We start from the raw sequence: 22,827 nt of genomic DNA on the forward strand, positions 1-22,827 counted from the left end.
CTGTAGGGTAGCTGCGACAATGGTTCAGCTAAGATCATTGATGCGTTTCATTCCACTGCAGCCATGTAATATTTGTGTGTAGAATGCTTCCAAGATCTTGAAGAGAAGTTCATTGGTCTAAAAATACAGCTCTGTGCCACCCAGGTTTTCACTGGCACTGCTTTATTTCCAATGTGGTGTTTCTCCTATGCATATACAGTTCAGGCTATGCCATTTTGGTCAGGGTTATACAAGACATGTCCTTCATCCACACGAGAAGCAGGCTTTGGGTCATTAATGTGTTTAAACAAGAAGACTAGCACCTTCTTTATTGCTTTTTCCAAACACCTAAGGCAAGTCAGCATCAGTGGTTTTGCCAGAGGCCATTATTTGCAATGTTAAACTGCATAAAATGAAGGAAAGTTTAATATTTTAATCAACATTGCTCCCCGTTCTAAGATCTCCACTCTCACTCCCCACCACTGCCCCTCACGTGCTCACTACCTCTGCCATCCTTAACCTCTGAGGGCCAGCCAACTATTATCTTACTCATTTATTTATCTGAACATTAGCACACAAAGCTGTGTAGCATCTGACCACTGTTCTACACAATAATGCGATAAAATAAAACCTAATCTCTTTGCCTATCATATTATGTCAGTGCTTTCCAATAGGTCCCACTTTCCTGTTCATCTTCTGTTCAGGGATTGGTTCAGGAACTAGAATCAAATGCCCAACTTGTCTAGCAGTTGCTTATTTTTGGATACCTATTGCTTTCCTTTTTAAGGAAGTAATGCATTGCAAGAGTTATTAAACTCAGACAATTTTGTTTTCAGATCCAGATTTGAATGTGTGGACACCATCAATTCACTGCTTTTCTGTTGTGCATTGACCCCATCCAATTCATAATTTTGTATGTGCCTATGGTCTATTGTTAAATTCTCTTCTACCTGAGGAAAGTGCAATAATGAATCAACTAAGTAGTGAATTACAGCTGGTTCACAAGATCCCCTAGCACTATCTGTAAATTCTCTTTATTTATCAGCCCTCAGTCCTAGTTATTCTTCTTAATCTGTTTACTGAGTGATAAATTGTGAAATACTGTTACTATAGCTGCCCTCTCTGGAAAAGCAGAACAGACACTAATGGAGCATTAACCAGGAATCCTTACACATTTAAATGTATAGAAGTTACAAAACAAAAACTGATCATTCAGATTAATTAATCTAACTTGTAATTCAAATAGTTACAGGTGTGTTTACCTAATTTATTTCTTATCCCTACTCCTTTCTCCAGCCATTCAATTTGTTTTGTGAAGAGGGAAAACTGGAAACCACTCCCTGGAGTTTCTGGGAATCTCAAGGAAATTTGTTAGTAACATTAGAGATATGGTGAAAACTTGGGGGTGTTTGGGATCCCTCAAAGATGGCACTTCTATGAACATGCTTATCCACATGGGCAGTGTGTTGTCATTATGTACAAATGCTTAATTGTTCCAGTAGTCATTGTAAATGTACAAGTTGCTTAACAAATCATAAAATTGATAGAGGTGACAATCATGTATTGGCCTACTTTAGTGCACCAACCCATATGGTAAATGTTCTTTCTCACATAACTGCATCTAACTATCTCTGCAGGAAGCCTATTCCATGTGGAATTACTCTTTAGACTCTGCATTCCAACTCATTATTAATTGCAAATTTTCATTTCCCATGAAGTGATAGTATCTGCAGAGTGATCCAAACACTCGTTTTACTACTTATTGTTTAAGAGCATTCTGAAACAAAACAGAGTGAGATTCCAAACGTGGAAATTAATTTCTCTCTATGGTTTTTGCAAACTTTTTAAAAAGTGTTTGAAAACTTATAGAAAAGAGCCACTATTTAGCATCATCTCTATATATGTTTATTACATTAGGAGTGATAATGAAAAATGAGGAATTCAAAGCAGTAAATTATGTACATGTTTTTCATTAAAAATCTATAAAACATCCACTTAATTTAATCTCCATATACTTATCCAATCTTCATATTGTACTGAAATATTCTTAAATTGTGGCAGTTATTTTTCATATTATCAAATTTTTGTTAAAACATTTTTTAGTGCCTCACAATAATGAAGCTTATTGCCTTTAAGGTATTCCTAAAGGTTACACTGCCTTTGGAGAAACAGTGAGCCATTCAGACTCTTTGACTTGTTCTGCTGTTTAATTAAATTATGAGAGACATGTACCTCAACCCAATTAGGTCCCCTTTGGTACATATCACTCAATTATTGGAATCCCAATACTCCCAGACTCAAAAAATTCAATTTACCCCACTTCCAAAGACTTTTAGTTGTGGGAGTTATAGATTTCTATAACCTTTTCTTTCCTGAAAAAGTGCTTTCTGATTTTATTCCTGAATGGCATTGCTCCAACATTGCTATTGTACCAATTTGTTCTGGATGTCTCCCAGCAGAGAAGAGAATGATTCTGTGTTGAATCCTTTTCTAACCATTGAACCTTTTTCTTAATTCTTCTTCAAAAAGAGGAAAATATCATACTTTATATTTTGTTATTACTAGATTTATTTTTAATCAACAGAGGTTCCTGTGCAGTTTGATGGTACTTGTTTGTTCCCATTGATGAGTACAAGAAAGAGAACAAGAGTAATGCTTTATTTCAGGATTTTGGTTATTAGTCCTCAAAAAATAATTAAGAGTTTGCGCATGTGTGCATCTTTCAACCAGGTCAGCCCAAAGCCAATTGTAGCCAATGGTGTAATGCCAAAATAATCTGAGTAATGTCCCACAAATAATATGATAAATTGCCCTCCTGAACTTGGCTATTTTTCTAATTCGTACATGTGATCTTTTACACCCACTTGAAATATATCATATGAAAGGCAGCATCTCCGACAGTGCAACGGTCCCTGTAAGTGCTACAATGTAATATTAATTACGATTATACGTTCAAGTCTAGGTGTGGCTTTAACCTATAATTTTCATTGGCTCCATGGTTAGCACTGCTGCCTCACAGCACCAGGGACCCAGGTTTGATTCCAGCCTCAGGCAACTGGCTGTGTGGAGTTTGCACATTCTCCCAGCGTCTGCGCAGGTCCCCTCCGGATGCTCCGGCTTCCTCTCACAATCCAAAGGTGTGCAGGTCAGGTGAATTGGCCATGGTAAAATGCCAATAGTGTTCAGGGATGTGTAGGTTAGGTGCATTAGTCAGGGGTAAATGTAGAGTAATGGGGTGGGGTAATGGTTCTGGGTGGGTTGCTTTTCGGAGGGTTGGTGTGGACTTGTTGAGCCGAAGGGCCTGTTTCCACACTGTAGGGGTTCTATGACTTGAGCAAATTGCTACCCTGAACCAAGCTGAAACATTGATCTTCATGTCGGGGATAAAGGTTTATACCTATTGAATGAAGAGGGACAAAGAGTTCTTCTCCCTTACAAAGAGACGGTGGTGATCTGTTCCTGGGTGTGATCTTTAAAATCTAATACTTTCATTTCTAACGGAGCTTGGAAAAGAATGTAGCTCCCCAACACTCTGCCTTAAGAAAGCAGAGATTCACACAAAATTTGTCAAGGCAAACTGGAGAGCTCTGAGATGGACTTTCCTTTTGTCAGAGACACCTATAAACAATAGTTGTTGTTGAAAAGCAAGCAGCAGAGAATTAATCTTTGTGGCTATTAGTATCTGAAGTGGAAATCAGATCATAATAAAGAATGTCAGTTATCAGTGGTGCACATTGTACATTTAAAATACTGTTAAACTGACCATGATTATAGAAACAATGTTTTACAACAAAATTGTTTTGCTTTTACTCTGTCTTAAGTGTAGCATCAGCACTCATCGATCAGGGTCAGTATGCCATTATTAATTCAAGAGTATTGACCCAATATATTTGAGACAGTTTGTCATTAATACTTGTTGTTTGTTATTGCTTAAATTTATTTTAAATAATTACCGAATGCGATCTGTCCTCAAGAGACAAATACTTTATAATCCAACAATTGGATTTGCAGCAAGCAAGGTACAAACAAACAAACAAAGCTATACCCATCGTGGCAGGATCTATTTGCTCCTACAGCTGAGATTACATCTGGAGGAAGGGGTTGTGCCTGTTGAAATTATAATGGGGAAGCCTTCAGGTTCCCATACCGTAATGTATGCTATTTTATTATATTTTTAAAAAATAAGTTGAATTTCTCTCTTCATTACATCAGGATTCCAGAAAATCAAGAATACATATTTAACCCTGCCAGAAATGGCCTCAAATGGAACCCCATGAGAAAAGACTAATCTTCTAAGCTGTAGCCATTCCATCTATATGTGTTCCAATGCAAGGACCCAAGCAGTACAAGTACATTAGGGGATAAGTTAAATATATTGTCCAAGGAAGAATAGGGGCAAAACTTTCTTGCCCAATCATTTGCAAATCTCAAACTCAGGAAAGGTGGATATCAGAGCAGTTATCAGAAAGCTAGGATTGATCATTAGACATACATAGGTTGCAAACAGAACTAAGTGTTTTCTACATTTTTCTGTAAAGCAATCACATTTTGAAAACCAGTACATATTCAATGATTCACCGGCAAATTCTAATAAATTGCACATTCAATGGAAATATCAGAAGGAAAGATCGAGAATTACATATAAAATAAGTCTGACTCATCAGCACAACATAATGGATAATTCAAATGTATATATATATATACAGAGATACCTGTGTACATTTTAACAGCAGATGAACTCAAGACCACATATACCTCGAGTGCAACCTAACAATCTACCATTCTACGCACAATATAAACAGTGGGCTTGGTCCTCTTATTTATTTGACAAAATGCTCTAATAAATAGCCAGAATATGCACAAAACATTTCCAATATATACATCCAGGATCCCTGCTTACCCACAAAGTCTGATCATTGCAACACATCAGTCAATTATTTGCAATTCTTTTAATTTACAGCATAAATATTTTGAAATAGGAAAATATTCTGGAAAGGATTTTGTTTAGTATTAATATGTGGGGCTGTTTGTAGGTCTAGGGCTAACATAGCTCTGCTTTCTGAATGGGTAATAACATCAGACAAATATACTTCTTTATTATCTTTGACCATTCTTCATCTATGTATGAACTATTCAATATGAAGCATACAATAGAATAGCCACTTCATATCAGCTCTTGTTATCGATGCATTCATTTGTTATACCAACTTCAGTGATACGTAGTTGGCTCTTCCGGCTACACATTTTCCAGTACAAAGCTGATGCAAGTAAGTCAATAAAGTAAAAGGAAATTTAATATTTCAAACTTGAATTTCCCAAAGCACCAGCAATAAAGTGTAAGAATTTAGTCACCATGCAAAATATTTACACAAGTGTCAAGAACATGTCACTGTTCCTTTGCATTATTTCTTTCGGAGAGCGTGCCACATGGAGACAGGTTTCCGTAATGTTGCCAGCATCTGATTCCAATGAGTGCCACCCATCCCACTGGTCTCAGGCCCAATGATTACATGCCCTATGTTCTCAGTTCTTCCATCTTCACATTCAGCCACTGTTATTCTCAGCGATAATTCCTGAACCACAACAAAATTCATAGGTCATTTAAACTCCCAAGAGAATTGGGAATTGCAGTGTCCAGCTATGATATGTTGCAGTGCAAGTATTCAAAGGCATTCTTCAGTGAGGAAGATGTGTGTGTAATTAATATTGTCCTCATCACTTGTTAGGTGGTGGATTGGCAAGAACGTGGTCTACCTGCTCTAATTCGGTGATAAAAATTAGATGCTGGATGTTAAAGCTAATATTTTCTGCTGAAATCTCCATTAATCACTAATATATGGGTTGCTTTGAGATGCATCTTCCCTTTAATTTCTGGACTGGCTAAGAGAAGAACAAGCAGAGAAACAAATCTGTCTATAAATTCTGTTCCTTTATATAATAAAATGTACTTATACATAAAGATTTCCAAGATTTACTGTATTAGAGCTAGAAAGAAAAGCCTAGAAGTTACACCAGATTGTATCTGGATGTGACAGAATGATAGATAGTTAGCCCAATTGGATACTATCTTCAAATTAAATCAGTTAATTGCTTCACCCGGACTGAAAAGGAAAGACTTGCATTTAGAGTGAGACAGAAACAGACTCTTCAGTCCAACTCATCCATGCTGGCCAGATATCCTAAAAATTAATCTAGTCCGAATTGCCAGCATTTATACAACATCTCTGATGATCTCAGACATCCCAGAGTTCTACAGCTGATGAAGTACTTTTGAAGTCAAGTCACTGCTGTAATGATCAAGAAAAGGAATGAGACTCTTGACGCTCAGCACAGTTAGTCATATTTTCAGCATCCAACAGATAACAGGCCACACTGGACACAATTTCTGCATTTCGCTCAAAGACTATAAATCAGTTTAGCCCAACTATTTTTCACATCAGTGCTTATTTATTATGAAATTGAAATTCATCTATATTGACTAAGCTGCAAGACAGTGATGATACAGTAGCTTGTTGTGTGAAATGTTAGCAGTGATGTCTATAAAATAGAACCAAGGGACATTGAAGTGCCTACATCAATCAGTTTTGCACTGCCAGTTTTTTTATGCTGAATGACACTTATAAGAACTGCATAGTTCTCCCATGATCGACCATGATAATCTTTTTTTTTGGACATTTCCTTGACTCCAGCCCAACACTGAACAAAAGGAAGTGAACTATTACATATTCCGTTTAAATTATGGACTCTACGGGGTCGGCAAAAAAAGAACAGTCATATGTTAAATTTTTACCTGTAGAACAATCGCAGGTACTGAAAATATCATGGCTTCATTGAAAACAGGATTAGGATCATCTCTCTTCACTGCTGTCTTTTTCTTACTTATTTTCCTCGTATCTTGAAGGAGATAAACTTTCACAAATGGATCTGTTCAGAGCCGTGAAAAGGGGAGATGGGGAAATTAAAATCCAGTTATATTTACAGTACAGCAATTATAAATCAATACATTCTGAGACAGAGGAAAGAGTAGGAACATAGGATTTAGGAGGAGGAGGACTAGGTCATTCACCTTTAAAGCCTACTTTGCCATTTAATAAGATCATGACTCTGGTTGCGATTTCCTCTCCATGTCCTTCACCCCCTTCATTTTGATTCCCTGGTCTGTCAAAAATTTATCTAACTCTATTTTGAAAAAATTTAATAACCCGGGTTCTAATTGCTTACCAGGGAAGAGGATTCCGCAGGCTAACAACGCTGAGAGAAAGGATTTCTCCTCATCTCCATCTTAATCTGTGTCCCCCAGTTCTCATCTTCCTCCCATGAGCAAACATAATTCCTGTATCCACCCTATTAAGTCCTCCCACAAGCTTTTACAAATCAATACGTTTGCCTCTCATTCCGCTTATTTTGGATGGGGATAGGCCCAAATTGCTCAATGTCTCTTTGTAAGATCAGTCCTTGATCTCAGAAATGTGGACCTCTTAGTTAATTTTAAAGTACCAACAGCTTACACAATACCTTCTCCTAGTCAATTTTAAATCCCTTCTAATGACTGAGTTTTCTCCTCTGTCACAATCGCTTGGATAGCATCTGCCTCATGGATAAAAACCCATGCAAAGTATTCATTTAGAACCTCAGCCATTCTGCTTGCTTCAAAGTGTAAAGCTCCTATTTGGTCTTTACTCACTCCACTCCTCCTTTCATTGTTCTTTTATTACTGATGTGCCTAGAGAATACTTTGAAATTTCCCTAAATTTGCCAGCTTCTTTTCATAATTCCTCTTTGCTTATTGTATTTGCTTTCTCAACTTTCTTCTGATGACCTGTATTGAGCATGATTTGCAATTTATTGCCTAACACCTTCTTATGCACACTTTTTCTCCTTACCATAATTTCTATCTCCTTGGTTGTCCAGGAAGATCTGGATTTGTTGGTCCTACCTTTCTCACTTGAGGGAATATACCTTGCAGGTAGCCCCTTATTCAGCTAATACTTAAGAACATAGAACAGTACAGCACAGTACAGGTCATTCAGCCCTCGATGTTGCACTGATCTTTTATCCTACTCTAAGATCAAACTAACCTACATACCCTTATTTGTCCCTGGTTGTTCAGTCATTGCAAATAGCTGAAGACCCCCATACTGAACCCTCCACTAGTCACAGCTTGCCAACCTGAAAAATTTCCAATAACGTATACTCTCTGCTTTCTTGGAGAAAGTGAGGACTGCAGTGAAAGGCTTATGCCCGAAACATCGATTCTCCTGCTCCTTGCATGCTGCCTGACTTGCTGTGCTTTTCCAGTGCCACACTTTTTCTCTGTTTTCTGTTAACTAACTAGTCCTTTATCAACACTAATTTATTACTTCCAAAAAGCTTTCATCTTGTGCAGTAACTTTTAATATGGCATCTTATAAAATGTCTCTTGGAAATCAAAGTATACCACATTTATAGGTTCCCCTTTACCTACCTTAATTTCTCAAAGATAAATTAATTAAACACATTTTCCTTTCACAAAACCATGATGATATTTTAAGCATCCTGCTAAACCTCCTTAATAATGAATTCCAGCAATTTCCCTATGACAGATACTTGGCTAACTAAGCATTATTCATTTGTTTTCTGTCTCCCCCTTTACACAGCAGCATAGGAGGAACAAGAGTAGGCCACTTGGTCCTTTGATGCTGATCCACCATTGAAGAAGATCATGGCTGATTTGATTGTAACCTCATCTACATTCCCATCTACCCCATAAACTTTCAACCCCTTTCTCACTTTTGCCTTAAAATATTCAAGGACCCTACTTCAATCACATTTTTGAGAAAAACACATTTTTCAAAAACATTTCACTTCTTCTGTTTTGAATGGCAACCTCTTATTTTTAATTCCAGTTTTAGACTCTCCCATGAGAGGAAACATTTTTTCCACATCCACTCTGTCAAGGCCCCTTACGGCCTGATGTTTCAAACAAGTAGCAACTCCTAACACCAAAACTCTTTCTCCACTGGATACAAGCCTAAGTCTGCCAACTTTTCCTTATAAGACAACACACCCATTCGAGGTATAAGTCTAGTAAACCTTCTCTGAAGTGTGTCCAATTCCTTTAACATCCTTTCTTAAATAAGGTGATCAACACTGTACACAGTACTCCAGGCATGGTCTCACCAGTATAACTGTATAACTGAAGCATAACCTCCCCACTTTCATTTAATTCCTCTCACAATAAGAGATAAGATTCTATTTAGCTTTCCTAATCCCTTTCTGTAGCCACATATTGGCCTTGTGTAATTCAAACATTAGGACGAACACAGAGTCCATTGCATCCCCAAGATCTGCAAAGACACTATGGGAAATTTAGCGTGGCCATTCCACCGAACCTGCACATCTTTGGACTATGGGAGGAAACCCACAGAGACATGGAGGCAATGTGGAATCTCCACACAGACAGTCGACTGAGGGTGGAATCGAACCCAGATCTCTTGTGCTGTGAGGCAGCCGTGCTAACTACTGAGCCAGTGTGCCACACAGGTCATTTTGCCAGTCCTCCTCCTCTCATCTCCAAAGGATGAGGAGTATTCAGCATATTGCCGTGGCATTACCAAGTGGCACTTTGGTTGATCGTTATTCACAGGACATGCTGAAAGTTTCCATTTTCAGAGTTACTTTTGAAAGTATGAAACCTATAATTTGAAAACAGATGAATTGAAGTTTCTGAAGGGGTGGGTTCAGAGCTGCTTGTGTTGAAAAACATCAGTGTTCTCCTGGTATCTGGCGTGCAGTGAGAAATTGCTAATGATAATTAGTACACTGCACTTAGCAGCTGAAAAGTGCTTTAACCTGCATCTATTGCATAAAAAATGCACGAAAAAATTGGAAGGGTAATTGCCAGCGGCCTTATCATTTTACAGTTATTTCCTGAGAGACCAATTTGCAGTAAAATGCTTTTACAATCAAGTAAAATTGAGCTCATATTAGTCCTGTTAGTCTCAGCAAGTGTATGGAAGTTCAGCAGCCTCTGTATGCAATGCATTGTGTTTCTTCATGCAGTGAATCCACCTTCTTAACTTACCCTTTCACTACTTCTTTGATAGAATATTCAACCAACCTCCGAGACCAGAGGTGTTAAAACATCATCCAAGTTATACATCGAGCCACAGTCATTATTCCACCCACTTAACTGATCCAGTTACTTTATTCTTGTCATTGGATTGTATTGCAACCTACAGAATTTGTTTTTAAAAAGTATCACAGAATTATACGGCACAGAACAGGCCCTTCGGCCCATATAGTATGTACTACCAAATATATACTGCCACCTACAATAATTCACTTTTGCACACTGCGGTCATAGCCTTGAATGTTATGGCACTTCAAGTGCTCATCCAAGTACTTTTTAAAGGCTGTGCAATTTCCTGCCCCAACTTTCTTCCCAGGCTGTGCATTCCAGATCCCTGCCACCCTCGGATGAAAAGGTTTTTATCCAGAAATTCCCTCTAAACCTCCTACCTAAGTATTGCCCCTTGTTATTGACTCTTCCACTAAGGGGAACAGCTATTTCCTATTCCCTCTCTCCATGCCCATCATAATCAATCAGGTTGCCGCTCAACTTCCTTTACTCCAAAAAGAACCCTCTCTTCACAGCTGAAATGCTCTTTCCCAGGCAACATCCTGGTGAATCTCCTCTGCAACCCGTCAAGTGCTACCACATCTTTCCTATACTGTGGTGACCAGAACTGCATGCAGTATTCCAGCTGGGGCCTAATCAAAACTCTGTCCAGCTCCAACATAACCTTCCTGTTCTTATGGCACAACTGATAAAGCCAAGATCTCCTATGCTTCCTCAACTACACTATTGACCTGTCCTGCTACCTTCAGGGATCTGTGGACAAGCATCTCAAGATCTCTCTATTGCTCTGAGCTTCTGAGGGTCTTGACATTCTCTGGGTACTCCCTTGACTTCATATTTCTTCCAAAGTGCAACACCTTACAAATTTTCAGGTTTAAATTCCATCTGTCTCTGATCTGACCATTTGACCACTCCATTTATATCATCCTGTAACCTAACACTTTTCTCCTCACTATCAACCTGCCAGCCAACCTTTGCGCCATGCGCAAATTTACTTAAAAATTACACAACACCAGGTTATAGTTCAATTGGTTTATTTGGAAGTACAAGCTTTCAGAGCGGTGGTCTAACCTCATACCTTTAATGCATTGTCTGACCTGAGATGCCACCTTTTTTTTAAAAATAAAACTTTATCCCGCGAATGTGACTTGAAAGAAGTTCTGGGATTTACATATTAACAAACAGAAACCTGCAACCATTCTAAAAGTTTAAAAACTGAACAGCAATTTAAGTTTGTTCAATATATCGTATCAGTTGCATGGCAATATGATCTTTTGCTATAAATTCTGTGTCCTATGATCCTGCCCCACTAGCTACCTGATGAAGGAGCAGCGCTCTGAATGCTTGTACTTCCAAATATACCTGTTGGACAATAACCTGGTGTTGTATGATTTTTTTAACTTTGTCCACCCCAGTCCAACACCGGCAGCTCCACATCATTATTTATCAAGGATTTGGCAGGTGCTGTCTGAGGATCTTTGGTGAATTTCTGCAGTGCATCTTGTAAATAGTACACACTGCTGCTACAAAGCGTTGTTGATGCAGGGCACAACGCTTGTGGATGTGATGCCAATCAAGCAGATGGCTAGGTCCTGGATCGTGTCCAATTTCTTGAGTGTTATTGGGGCTGCACTCATCCAGGCAAATTGGAGTATTGCATCACACTCCTGATGTGCCTTGTAGATGACTGGCAAGCTTTGGTGAGTCAGGAGGTGAGTTCCTCAAAGCACTATTCCATGCCTCTGACCTGCTTTTGTGGTTTGTGTTTACATGGCAAGTCCAGTTGATTTTCTGGAGAATGGTAACCTCCAGGATGTTGATAGTAGGATATTTGGTAATGGCAATGCCAAACGGCCGAGGACACTCCCCTGAGGAACTCCTGCAGAGATGTCCTGGAGCCAAGATGACTGACCTCCAACAGCCATCTTCTTTATGTGCCAGGTATGACTCCAACCAGCAGAGAGTATTTCTCGGATTCCCAATGATTCCAGTTTTGCTAGGCCACCTTCATGCCATGATCAAATGCAGCCAAGATTTCAAGGGCTGTCACTCTCACCCAGTTCTGGAATTTAGCTCTTTTGTTTGAATTAAGGTTATAATGCAGTCAGGAACTGAGTGACCCTGGTAGAAGCCAAACTGGGCATCACTGAGCAGGTTATTACTGAGCAGGTGCTGCTTGATAGAACTACGACGACACCTGCCATCACTTTACTGATGAGCAAGAGTAGGCTGATGGGGCAGTAATTTGACCGGTTCGGATTTGTCCTGCTTTTTGAGTACAGGACATACCTTGGCAATTTTCCACATTGTCAGGTTGGTGCCAGTGCTATAACTGTACAGGCCAGGAGAAGCACAAGTTCTGGAGCCCAAGTCTTTGCTACCATTGCTGGAATGTTGTCAGGGCCTATAGACATTGCACTAGTCCCTTCAAATTTTTCTTGATCTCACGTGGAGTGAATTAAACTGGTTGAAAACTGGCAGCTGTAATGCTAGGGTCCGCAGAGGAGGCCAAGTTGAATCATCCACTCAGCACTTCTGGCTGAACATTGCTGCAAATGCCTCAGCCCTATCTTTTGCTCCAATGTGTTGGGTTCCCCCATCATTGAGGATAGGGATATTTGTGGAGCCTCCTCCTCCATGTTTAATCGTCCATCACTATTCACAGAAAATGAAAGAAACACATCCCTATCTCAGTCTTTACAGTGTGATTGTTAGCAATTCTAATGTGGAGTAAATAATAACTGGATTTTGATAATCTGCTAGCAAGTCCTATGAATTTGTGGAGCATCAAGTACTTCTTTGGATTATACTGGACTTCTTGAGAAGTTTTGCTTATAACCTGATTCAATCCCACCTGCTTCACTTACCAGACGTGGCCTTTCCATTGTTCCAGACTAGGTTTTTTGCTTTGACCACCACCACTGTCAGCCGCTCTGCTGTAGGTAGGTAACTGAGAGAGAGCAGGATTTCTCCAACTGTGTCTGTTGCCTAACAGACAGAGGTATGGTCAGTTCTCCATATAATAGTTCAGTGACCCAGCAAAATGAAAATCAGCACTAAGCACAGACAGAACAGTAAAGTTGGACAAGTATTTTTAATTACTTCCCAGCAGTTTAATTTGTGGTGCATTGACATCCCCTGTGGCCATTAAATTACTGTGGGCCCTCTGTGGTGGCTATTATACCTGAGCCTCTACAACAGTAAAGCAATTATACCCCTCATTGTTGGCTAGTAACACCTCAGTCCCTGCAACTGTGATCAGCAATTTTAACTCACTCTCATAACATCCTTAATCATGATCAGTTTTAACTCACTCTTAATTGTTATTAAATGGTTATTATCACCTGGAGTGATTCTCACAACTAGCTTGGGACTTTTCTCAGCCAATGCTAAATACATTGTTAAAAGACTAGGTCTGTTAAGAATTATGAATGAAACATGCGGCTATTTCAGATGTGAATGGCACTATAAATGGCCCTTGCTGAATGTTACTTGTTTGGTGTCTCTCTCACCTTATTGACATCCTGCAGATAAAGCCAAGCATTAAAGGCACGGCTGCTGAGATCCAGATCTGACAGCTTTAGGTCTGCCAATCCTGTGCTGATGCTTCTGTCATCTTCGTCAATCCCAAATACTGAAAAGCGCAGGCTGTTCTCCTCGAGAGCAGAAGGGTCCAGTGGAATGGAAAACTTCTCATCAAAGAATACAGAGAATGCATTCCTCTGAATCTACGCAAAAGAAAGGGTGTAGCTTAAAATAATAATCTATATTTCAGTTTGCGATCACAGTGATCTAGGATCATCCCAACTTTCACCTCGATCATCCAAGATCATTTGCATCACTTACAATTTCAATAGCCACAAATCTAATGGCTTCAAATGAAAACTATGCTGATATTGTCACACGGTGCTGATAGTTCTGATTGTTATCTTCCAGGAGTGAGTATAACTTTAAAACAAAACCCATCATTAGCCTCAGTGCAGTGAGTTTGACCCTTTTAAACTATTCCCAAGACTAAATTAGGTTTGGCCTCACAGCACAAACCTTTATGAATAAACCATATATTCCCTTGACACATTAATGCCACAACAATTCTCTTTTCATTTAAATGTAAGATATGACTAACAATCATTTAAAATTATAATGGCATTAAAACATGAATATGACAGCAACATGACTTTCTAAGTTTACAGCAAGGCCATAATACTACACAGTAATATCACAATCTCTACAGCACAGTATTACTACAATAAACATTGATAATCTCCAAAATATTATAAATGTTATAATGCATTCATTATTACTGTGACATGCACTTGAAGGTTACCAACTACATTCCATTTCCAGGAGATTTAGAGACCTTATTATAGCATTTGAGATTGACAACACATTAATGCCACGACCAAGTCTCTTTTCATTCAGTGTAAGATGCCACCTTTTTTATCTGTTGAGCCTTTGCTTGAAGTAAGGTGTATGTAGAGAGCTGTGAGTAACAATCATTTAAATTATAATGGCATTAAAACATGAATGCAACAGCAACATGAGTTTCTAAGGTTACAGCAAAGCCATAACACTACATAGTAATATCACATTAATCTCTACAACACAACGTTACTATAATAAATACTAATAATCCCCAAAATAATATAAATATTATAATGCATTTATTACTACCACATTTGAAGGATGCCAACTATATTCCCTTTCCAGGAGATTTAGAAACCTCATTATAGCATTAGAGATTGATTTGACTGTCTCAACAAAGCTCTTCAGGTAGGGTTGTTCGACAACATTCCTGTGCTGCAGACAAAGGATGGCAGCTGTGAACATCTAAGAAAGCCAAGCTACTAAGCTAGCCAAACCCAGCCATCTTAAAGAGCTGGTTCTTTCAGGGTTAGTTATTGGTAATGTGCACAACATGTCTGGCGTGCTGCGCTTTTATGGTGTCTCCTGTCTCAAAGTGTAACATGAAGGAGGAGACCTTTTGAGGGATGGCTGTAGTTAATATGCAACCAGAAGGAGATCTTTTATGATGGCCTGACAATTGGGAAGTGATTTTGAGTTGGTTAGTGATAGAAATATGAAAATGACTCGAAAGAAACTGAAACAATGCAACATAGATACTTTGCTCAAGATAAGAAAGCATGATGAGCAGCCAACTATGAAGGCATCTTGCGGTATGACATCCATTGCCTTGCTGGCACTGATTGTAAATACCAGCTTATGAACTTGTAACTGGGGAATCAAGAGTTCCAAGCAATACTATTTGGGATCCATTATTCAATCTTTATCTGTCATCAAAGAACTCAGTGAAAAAAATAAGGTATTTTTCCAACTGCTTCACTGGTGTTAGAAGAAAAGAGATAAACTTTTTATATTCCTTAATAGGATGTTCTAGTCACTGTAAAGTCAGCATTTGGTGTGCATCCCTAATTAGCCTTGAAAAAATGGCGAGGAGCTGTCCTCTTGAACCCCAAAGACCACCTTGTATAATGACCTGGTAGGAAGGCCTTTATGCAGCACCTTTAACAACCTCTAGGTTGCCCAAAGCACTTACAGCTAATTAAATACTTTTGAAATACAGCCACATCCATAATATAGGAAACATGGCAAACAATGTGCCCTCATTAAGCTCTCTTGAGCACAATGTGATTTTGGTAATATTCAATCTGTTTTGTTAGATGTTGATTGAGGGATGAAAGTGCTGATGGCACTGGGGAGAACTTCTTTCCCTCAAAATAGTATCATAGGGACCTTTGTGTCCACATGAGGGGGCAAGATGAGGAGAGGATGACAAAAATATAAAAGATTAGGAACTAACTTCTTCCCCCTGTTATCGGATATTTGATTGGACCTCTCAAATGTTAATTCTGATCTAATTCTCTCTGCACCTTCTCTGTGGCTGTAACACTGTACTCTGCACTCTGTTCTGCTATCCTGGTGCACTTTGTACAGCAAGATCTGCATGTAAAGCACACAAAACAACACTTTTCGCTGTATATCAGTACATGCGATAACAATAAATCAAACTCAAATGACTATGTTATTGAGGTTTGTCAGTAAACCTACCATAACACTATAAGGTACAGGAGCAGAATTAGGCCATTCGGTCCATTGAGTCTGCTCTGCCATTCAATCATGACTGACATGTTTCTCAACTCCATTCACCTTCACCCTGTAACCTTTGATCTCTTTATTAATCAAGAACCATTCTATCTCTGTCTTAAGTACTCTCAGTGATTTGGCTTCCAGAGTCTTCTGTAGCAACAATTTGAAATTCCTCCTCATTTCAGTTCTAAAGGTCGTCCCTTTACTCTGAGGTTGTGCCCTCAGTAATCTCTCCTTCTAGTGGGAACAGCTTTAACCACATTCACTCTATCCAGTCATCTCAGTACTTTATAAGTTTCAGTGAGAAACCCCCTCATCCTTCTTAACTCCAACACATCTAGACCCAGAGTCCTCAACTGCACCTCATGCAACAAGCTGTTTATCCCTGGGATTTTTCTTGTAATCCTCCTCTGGACCTGTCCAAGGCTAGCAGATCTTTCCTTAGATATGGGGCCCAAAATTGCTCACAATATTCCAAATGCAGCCTGACTAATGTTTTACATACTGAAGAAGGGCTCATGCCTGAAACGTCGATTCTCCTGCTCTTTGGATGCTGCCTGACCTGCTGCGCTTTTCCAGCAACACATTTTCAGCTCTGATCTCCAGCATCTGCAGTCCTCACTTTCTCCTAATGTTTTATATAGCTTATATAGCAAGAGTAGGAATATAGCAGCACATCCCTACTCTTGTATTCTAACTGTCTGAAAATAAATACTAACAATACACTTGTCTTCCATATGTCAACTGAACCTGCATCTTCAACTGAAAAGAATTCAGAATGTGAGCTCCTAAGCCCCATTATGCTTTAGATTTCCAAAACCTTTCCCCATTTAGAAATTAGTCCACACCTCTATTCTTCTTAACAAAGTGTATAATTTCATATAGCAGCATTCAAGAAGCACCTGGATGAATACATGAATAGGAAGGGAATAGAGGGATACGGATCCTGTAAGTGAAGACAGTTTTAGTATGGAAGGGCAAAATGTGTTGACGCCGGCTTGGAGGGCCGATGGGCCTGTTCCTGTGTTGTATTATTCCTTGTTTCTAACATTGTATTCCATCTGCCATTTCTTTGCCCACTCCTCTAGCCAGCCCAAGTCCTTCTGCAGCTTTCCACAACACCACCTGTCCCTCCACCTATCTTTGTGTCATCTGCAAACTTAGCAACAATGCCCTCAGTTCCTTCATCTATTACACTAATGTATAATGTGAATATTGTTGTTCCAACACTGTGGAACCTCACTAGTCACCAACTTAATTTAAGCTCATATCAAATAAGTTAAGGTCACTAAAACCCAATGAATTGTGTCCTTATGTTCTTAGTTGTGCAGTGTCTCATTTTTCTTTTCTTAAATATTACATAGACTGCTTCCCAACTCTCCTGTAGTGCACATGGGAATACTATCACATACTCACTAACATCTTTTATGTCCTCAGCTATGTCCTTCAGATGTGATCTCATTAGCAATTTAGCTCAGCAGTGATTCAACACAAAATGTCATCTGCAGACATTCCATCAATCAAGTTAAATCTCCTGTGGTGTTCACAAATATTATAAAGCAGAAATAAGCCAATCTGTGAACTGGTGACAACCCATAATGATTCCAGTCTGTACAGTGTCACTAGTATCCTACTATTAGAGCAATTTCTCCATCACAAAGTCATTTTCTCCTCCTAGTGAGTCAAACTGAAATCGTCCTTGCCTATGTATCCTCGGTTTATTGATAAAGTATGTTTTACAATGCCTGATGTTAGCAATAACTCACCAAGGCCTCACCAGCACCTTCCAAATCTGTGATCACTACTATTAATAAAGGCGTGGGCAGATGTCCAGGAATATGACCAGGTTCCCTTTAGTCCACACACCATCCTGCCTTGGCACTGTATCACTGTTCCTTCATTGATATTGGGTCAAAATCCTCAAGCGCCCTTCTTAATAGTACTGTAGGCTTCCCTCCACCTCAAGGACTGCAGCAGTGCAAGAAGGCAGCTCACCACCACCTTCTTCAGGGCAGTTAGGGATGGGCAATAAACACTTGCCTAACAAGCAATGCCCATATCCCATGAATAAAGTTTTAAAAAGGTTGAATCTCTAACTGCAATTTTTACATGCTTTTCATCGGATTTATGAATGCTGTCAAAAAGCTTTCCTGAAACTATATTTGAAACAGTATAATATTTTAATCTGTTTTAATTTACAGTATAACCCATTCTCTACAGTTCTGGTTTGTAGACACCATACAGATTTTATAAGAAAACACTTGGCTAGAAATCCACATACACTCTTTAGGAGTATTTTGGGGTGAGGATTATGTATATAAGCTGAATGGTTCAACACGTCCCACCCTTCCCAGCCTCCTCCATTACGCAGAGTGTGGGTGAGTACCAAATTTAGCAGTTTGCCCATGTATGTAAATAAATAATTAAGTGTCAATTGATCCTGCTAAAGCTCAACAACTCAACCGATCCCAGTATTACTCTCCGCATGCCATTATCATTGAATCCCGACAGTGTGGAAGCAGGCTATTCAGCCCATCGAGTCCACACCAAACCTCCGAAGAGCATCCCACCCAGACCCACCCCCCATACCCTATCCCTGAAACCCTGCATTTCCCATGGCTAATCCATCTGGCCTGCACCTCCCTGGAAACTACAAACAAGTTAGCATGGCCAAATCATCTAACCTGCACGTCTTTGACTGCGGGAGGAAATCAGAGAGCTGGGAGAAAAACGTGGGGAGAATGTGCAAACTCTACAGACAGTCACACAAACCCAGGTCACTGGCTTTTTGAGGCAGCAGTGCTAACCACTGGGCCACCATGTTGCCCAAATCTGATTGGTGTGGGCACTCAGTTGGGAACGAAATCCACAATTGTTTTTAAAGTTCTATAGTGTGGCAGAGGGTATGGAGAGATGTTATCATTAGAGGGTGCCTGTTAACCAGCATGCATTGTTTACATCCCGAAAACAATTAAAAATAATGACACTGTTCCTGAAACGTCAGCCCATATCAGGAATCATTTCCATTATTCAGATAGCTCCCAGTCAAAAGGAAGGGATGGAAAGAGTTAAGACAAAGAATCTGTCCTGATGTCTTAACAGAATGCAAAAGCTTAACTCTTCACAAATATAGTAATTGGCAAACATTCAGAAGGCAGTGAGCTGTCCGTGTGAAGTGCATTCCGAATAGCTGCTTGTAAGTGAATGCAATGGTAATTGAAGGAAATGTACCAGAGTCTGACAAATTCTGTTGCTTACTCAAGTCCCAAGAGAGAGTAAAAACTGGTTAAGGTTCCTTTCCATGTCATCCATTCAATTTTCAGCACTGGTTGAAAATCTGCATGAAACAGTGAAGGAATACGCAAGTAGCCTCTGACGTCTTTGGAAAGTAGGACACTGAGAAATAAGACTATTCAGGATTTACAAGGATTTGTTCCATTCAAAAAAATGACAGCAGTGCACGCTATTGCATCTCATTTATGGTATAACTGACATTAGAGGGTCAGATCATATTGACACTTGTTACAAAACCAGAACTGTGGTTATTCAGGAAATAGTAGAGTTGTACCTTGACAAGGAGCAGTTCCTAATTGGCAATGGTTAAAATAAGATTTGACCGCGCCAGAGCAGACTGTCAAAGATCAGAACAAACATATAATTAGAACATATATCTCAGGCACAAAATCCATGACAGCAAACTGCCAGCTCCAGCATTGTTCAGGAGGTGAGATTCAAAAAATACATTCTAACTTACACCCAAGCAACTTCGGTTTTTTTTCCTCATCTTCAGTATTGTGCACTTTTTGCAACACCAGCTTCATTATGATAATCAGGTTGCTAAAGGGATGAGTTCACAGTTATATAGCCTTCTGTCATATTCTTTGTTACTGCAGGAGAGATGGATGTGCTGAGATACAACAGTGTCCCTGATGCACTTCTCACTTATGATAACATTGTTGTACATCAGAATGTGACAGGGAGGAAAACAGTATCAGGCAGTGAGCAAGTTATACATACACCTGATGCAGAGCAGAAATGCACATCTTTGAATCACTACAGGGATGTGACAGTGTTTTCACCTGCATTGACATGACTGTGATGGCCGGTCTGCTGGCAACTGTGAAGAAGCAGCTGTCACAGCACTTGGACAGTGGCAATACTGATAACCGAGTGGTAACAAAACCTAATTCAGTTCCAATAGGTATGATATAAAAAGAATTAACACTGAATGCCTTGGCATCTTAAAGCTATTAAATGGATTTCCACAGAGTCTACCACCAGTTCTCTCCAAGTAAGCAAGACCACTGATATAGGCTACCTGTTCTACATGACTGATTAAACCACTGGCTATTGGCCTTGCTGCTGAAACATAGAGGCCTATGGGGACCAAGATCCACCACAGTAATTCTGCTGTGTGGACTTTTGGCCACTCAGAATCAATACTGAATGAGAACTCCTATAAGACTGCAGGTAGCACAGACTCGATTCATTCTCCGTTCAACATTTATAAGAGGGGAGGAGAGTTCCTTTGTACACAGCAAGAACCTTCTTTCAGGTGTAAACGTTAATAAAATTTATTGAACCCAGTAGTGGAGGTTAGTTTCATCTGCAAGAAAGGTCCTCATTGCAAACAGGAAGACAGCATCTCTCCTGAGGAGGAAATCGTTTTGACATATAACTTGTAACTAGTAATGTTCATGCCTACGCTCCCCTATGTTGTGAAGAATCAGGCATTTTACGTTGCTCACGAGATGGTTACAAAAGATGAACCCTGCTGGAAAATATACTTTACTTTAAAAAACAATTCTCTCTAAGTATATCCAGCAATCAACTTGAAGGCTGAATGGCGAGGTTAGTTAAAATCTAAAGTTTCTGAGTCTCCCTATCCTAGTTCTTATTACTAATGACAATGTTTTAATATGCAAAACTCACTCATTCTGTCTGTAAACTCAGATATATAAGAGGATTAGAATACCACTGACCGAGAGCTTCAGATCGAACTAAAACCTGGGATCTGATGGTATGGATGCAGTCATCTTAAACTGATCTCAAGATTTTCTTTTGAATATTGCCTCCTCAAGGAGAACGAGTCATAAAGTCAAACAGCTGAATTTTATGTTCCCCTTGAAGTGGGATAATGTGAGGAGAGTGTACAAAGTTAAAAATCATATAAAACCAGGTTATAGTCCAACAGGTTTAATTGGAAGCACACTAGCTTTCGGAGTGTGCTTCCAATTAAATCTGTTGGACTATAACCTGGTGTTGTGTGATTTTTAACTTTGTACACCCCAGTCCAACACCGGCATCTCCAAATCGTGAGGAGAGTGGGTTGACATAGCAACAGGTGCCATGGCAAGGATACTGTGCCTGTTGTTTACCCGTCTATGTTGGTATATTAACAACAGTGGGATAGGTGCCACGTGGCCATCTTGTCCTTTGGCCAATCCCCACTTAGGGACCTACCTGTGCCACCACTGATATTCTAACCAGCAACAGGTGGGTACCTATAACTGCTGCAGCACCCCTACCAGACCTGGCAAGTGGACAGAGAGCTGTCAGCCAGACTAAGCTAACTCAATCATCCCCGTGGGAACAGAAGACAAGATCTTAACCATTTAACAGCTTGCCAGCTATAAAATGCCCTTTGGAGATGTGTTCACCCCTAATTGTTTTTTTCTCCGTTGAGGGAGAAACTACTGCCTCTGCAAAGAAATTCTGGCCACAGAGTCACGGCAACACAGAGGAGAGTCATTCAGTCCATCAGATCCATTCCAGCTCTCCATGGAGCATTCACATCAATCCCACACCCCCATAGTCCAGTAAGTTTATTTAGCTCATGCAATTTCATCTTGAACTCATTCAGCTCTTCTGCATCCACTCTCCTGAGTGGGCAATGAACTCCAGGTTATTACCATTCTCTGCCTGAAGAAAGGTTCTTCCTCACACTTCCCCTGCATCACTTGGCCTAAACCTGATGATCTCATGATTAGTTTGAGAGGGGGTTAGAAGGCTGAAGGGGACATGGAAGTTTATAGAAGGAAGAACTCAATGATCTTTTCCAATTGTTTTTTGCAGGTTGAAATGATAAAGATACGAACTTGGATTGATTCTAAATTTAAATCAGCACCTTTGCAATCTCCTAAAGCCGTAGCTCAGTTGGTAGAGCACTCTCACATCCATTTGAGTAGCTTTTAGGTTCCAGCCTCACTCTAGAATTTGAGGACAAGAATCAAGATACTCCAGTAATATTACTGAAGAAAAGCAGAACTATCAGGGATCCCAGATTTAGGAGAAGGTGTTAAACTGTGAGGCCCTTTCAACTGCATGTAAAGGTTCCATTGGCACAATTTTGAAGGTGGAGAGGGGAGTTAGCCCTTTGGTCCAGCCCTGCATTTGCCCATTAATTAACATCAGAAAAACAGATTATCGCGTCATTAGCTCATTGCTAATTTTCAAATCAACCTGCTTAGAAATGTTATGACACTCCTCTGGAGCAGATGAGACTTGAACCAGGGCCTTCCGGTTCAGAAATAAAAACACTACCACTCCGCCCACTTAAAATGCACTCAAGCCAGGTAAGAGTCGAACGAACAAGCTTCTGATTCACAGTCAGATCTATT

At 39.7% G+C, this 22,827-nt stretch overlaps 1 protein-coding gene across 6 annotated transcripts in view; it reads right to left on the reverse strand.

Annotated features, from left to right (window-relative positions):
- Positions 1–3,234: 3,234 nt before the first annotated feature.
- syt12 (synaptotagmin XII) overlaps positions 3,235–22,827 on the reverse strand; it is a 206,552-nt gene continuing 186,959 nt past the window's right edge. For all 6 annotated transcript variants that reach the window (XM_043706175.1, XM_043706171.1, XM_043706170.1 and 3 more), the window contains 4 exons: positions 13,612–13,827; positions 12,967–13,087; positions 6,770–6,903; positions 3,235–5,552 (listed from right to left, as the gene is read on the reverse strand). In XM_043706175.1, coding sequence (XP_043562110.1) covers positions 5,382–5,552; positions 6,770–6,903; positions 12,967–13,087; positions 13,612–13,827 — 642 coding nt within the window. In that variant the 3' untranslated portion in view covers positions 3,235–5,381. The remainder of the gene's footprint in view (positions 5,553–6,769; positions 6,904–12,966; positions 13,088–13,611; positions 13,828–22,827) is intronic.

Source organism: Chiloscyllium plagiosum, chromosome 16 (assembly GCF_004010195.1).
Source record: "Chiloscyllium plagiosum isolate BGI_BamShark_2017 chromosome 16, ASM401019v2, whole genome shotgun sequence".
Lineage (NCBI taxonomy): Eukaryota > Metazoa > Chordata > Chondrichthyes > Orectolobiformes > Hemiscylliidae > Chiloscyllium > Chiloscyllium plagiosum.